The sequence below is a fragment of the Cariama cristata genome, unplaced genomic scaffold (assembly GCF_000690535.1).
Source record: "Cariama cristata isolate BGI_N322 unplaced genomic scaffold, ASM69053v1 scaffold22344, whole genome shotgun sequence".
NCBI lineage: Eukaryota > Metazoa > Chordata > Aves > Cariamiformes > Cariamidae > Cariama > Cariama cristata.
In genome coordinates this window covers 1-2,024 of record NW_009613766.1, presented here as the reverse complement: position 1 = coordinate 2,024, position 2,024 = coordinate 1, and the positions used below count along the sequence as shown (strand labels likewise).

Here is a 2,024-nt window from a genome sequence, read left to right as displayed (position 1 = left end):
CAGCAAGTTCTCCTTCAAAAGTGCCTCCAACAGCTTCTCCAAAACGCACCAGGCCTACGGTGAGTGAAGCGCGGGGCAGAGGTTGGTGCCCAGGATCAGCGTATCCTCTGCAGCCCTTCTCCATCCCTCCGTGCCTCAGTTTCCCCACTGAGGGGCTTTAGGCGCCCGGTAGCAACAGGACATTTAAGAGTCCCCAGTCCTGGTAATCCCTGCGAGGAGATAACCCTAACCTTGCTTTCAACTGCGGTCCTTGCTCCTGTCCTTGGAAGGACCTCCAAAGTGGGGCATGGATGGTTTCTCCTCCTCTCCCTGCCCCATAGCCCCATACAGCTGGCAGCCTGTGTGCAGCAGTGGTAAGGGGGTGCCCCCCATCTCCCCCCCAACCCTACGCCTTCCCCATGAGCAGCCTCCCCAAGAGGGTGCTGGGACAGTGGGGCAATGCCCACACCAAGGTTGCGAGGTCAAGGGGACCCACGGCACAGCCTTCCCCACCTCTGCACAGATGCTCTAACCCTGTCCCTAACTGTGCCAACCTCTCCAGCTCCATGTGCTCCTCAAAGGACTCCATCCCCACCCCTCGTGCCCCCTTCCCCATTATGCCCACATCCCTCCCTGCCAGCCGGCATCCAGGAGGGACCTTTGGGGAAAGGTTGTGGGAAGGATGGGATGGGATGGGATGAGATGGGATGGGACAGCTGGGTGGCTTTTCTCTGGCCTCAAAGCACTGGGCTGTGGCTCAGCTTTTGCCCAGGAAGAGGGGTCTGCAGCAGAGGAGCTCAGAGGGGGAGAAGCTTGGGGGGGCTTGCAGGAGCTGGGGGCGGTGGCTGGGCTCGGAGGGAAAGGCCAGCTGAGGCAATGCTGCCATCTCCTGGTCCCACCTGCCTGGCTTAGCCCCCATCAGCATCTTACCCAAGCCCAGAGCCCACCCGGAGACCCTCCGCTGTAACTGGGCTTTGGAGATGTCCTTTAGAGGCCAGTGCCACCGATCTGCACCAGCGTCCCTTGTCCCCCCCTAGATGTAAGGCAGGTTTCCTCCCATCTAGCCATCCTTCCCCTCACCAGCCATCCCTTCTGCCTCGCAGGGCTGGAGTCCGGGTTTTGTACCATCCCTCGAGTCCCTCGCTTGGAAAAAGCCCAAGAGAGCGCATTCCCTGGGGAAGCAGAGCTGAAGCGCTCGGACTCCCTGCTCTCCTTCCGCCTGGACCTGGGGCCCTCCCTGATGAGTGAGCTGCTCCAGGTGATGAGCTTCTCCGAAACCAATGGGAACGAGGTGGGAGAGGATGGCCCAGACCTCCTGTGTGGTGAGGAGATGGTGAAGGATGGGGTCCCTCCAGCATCAAGTGCATCTCACGGAGAGGACAAGGCAACGTCTAGCTTCTGGGACCGCTCTGGGCAGAGCAGCCTGTCAGGGGACAGCTCGCTGCCGGGACTGTCGGTCAGTGCCAACGGAGAGGCACACGCCATCAAGGGCACTGGAGAGGACCCTGCCTGGGCTTTGGGGCCGGGGGCAGCGCCCAGAGGAACCCCGCGGCAGGGGCACTGGAATGACTGCACCATCGATGCGGAAGAGTTTGACCGGGCGAGCCAGGTCCTGGCCCGCCATTATGGTGGGACCAGCACCCCACGGAGCTCGGAGAAGGGCGAGGGTCTCCGGCAGGCCCGGACACAGGCCCTGTGGGAGAGCCCCAGAAGCAGCTCGTGGCGGTCACAAGTGACAGGGGAGAGCCAGTCCCCTGAGACCACCTGGAACCAAGGAGAGGAGGAGGAGGAAGAGGAGGAGGAGGAGGCCAAGCTTTCCAACCTGCAGGAGGGGTACGCTGGCGCCCGGGGCAGGCGCAGCAATTCCTGCGAGTACGCTTATGAGGATGAGGAGGAGGACGATGAAGTCAAGGTGTGAATGGCCATCCCTCCCGTCACGGCCCCCCACCAGAGACACTAGTGCCGGGGTCATCGCCCTCCTCCCCGTCTCACACCCTCAGGTGCCAGCGTTGCTGGCAGACCCACTGGACAACGTCCTTGCCAAG

The 2,024-nt window shown here is 62.4% G+C and overlaps 1 protein-coding gene across 1 annotated transcript; it reads left to right on the top strand.

Moving 5' to 3' along the window:
• Positions 1-4: 4 nt before the first annotated feature.
• On the top strand, positions 5-1,897 carry CDC42EP1 (CDC42 effector protein (Rho GTPase binding) 1; the record flags this gene model as incomplete). Its single annotated transcript, XM_009699158.1, has 2 exons — positions 5-59; positions 1,083-1,897. Coding segments are annotated over 2 exons (870 nt in total), but the record flags the coding sequence as incomplete, so codon positions are not given.
• Positions 1,898-2,024: the final 127 nt, after the last annotated feature.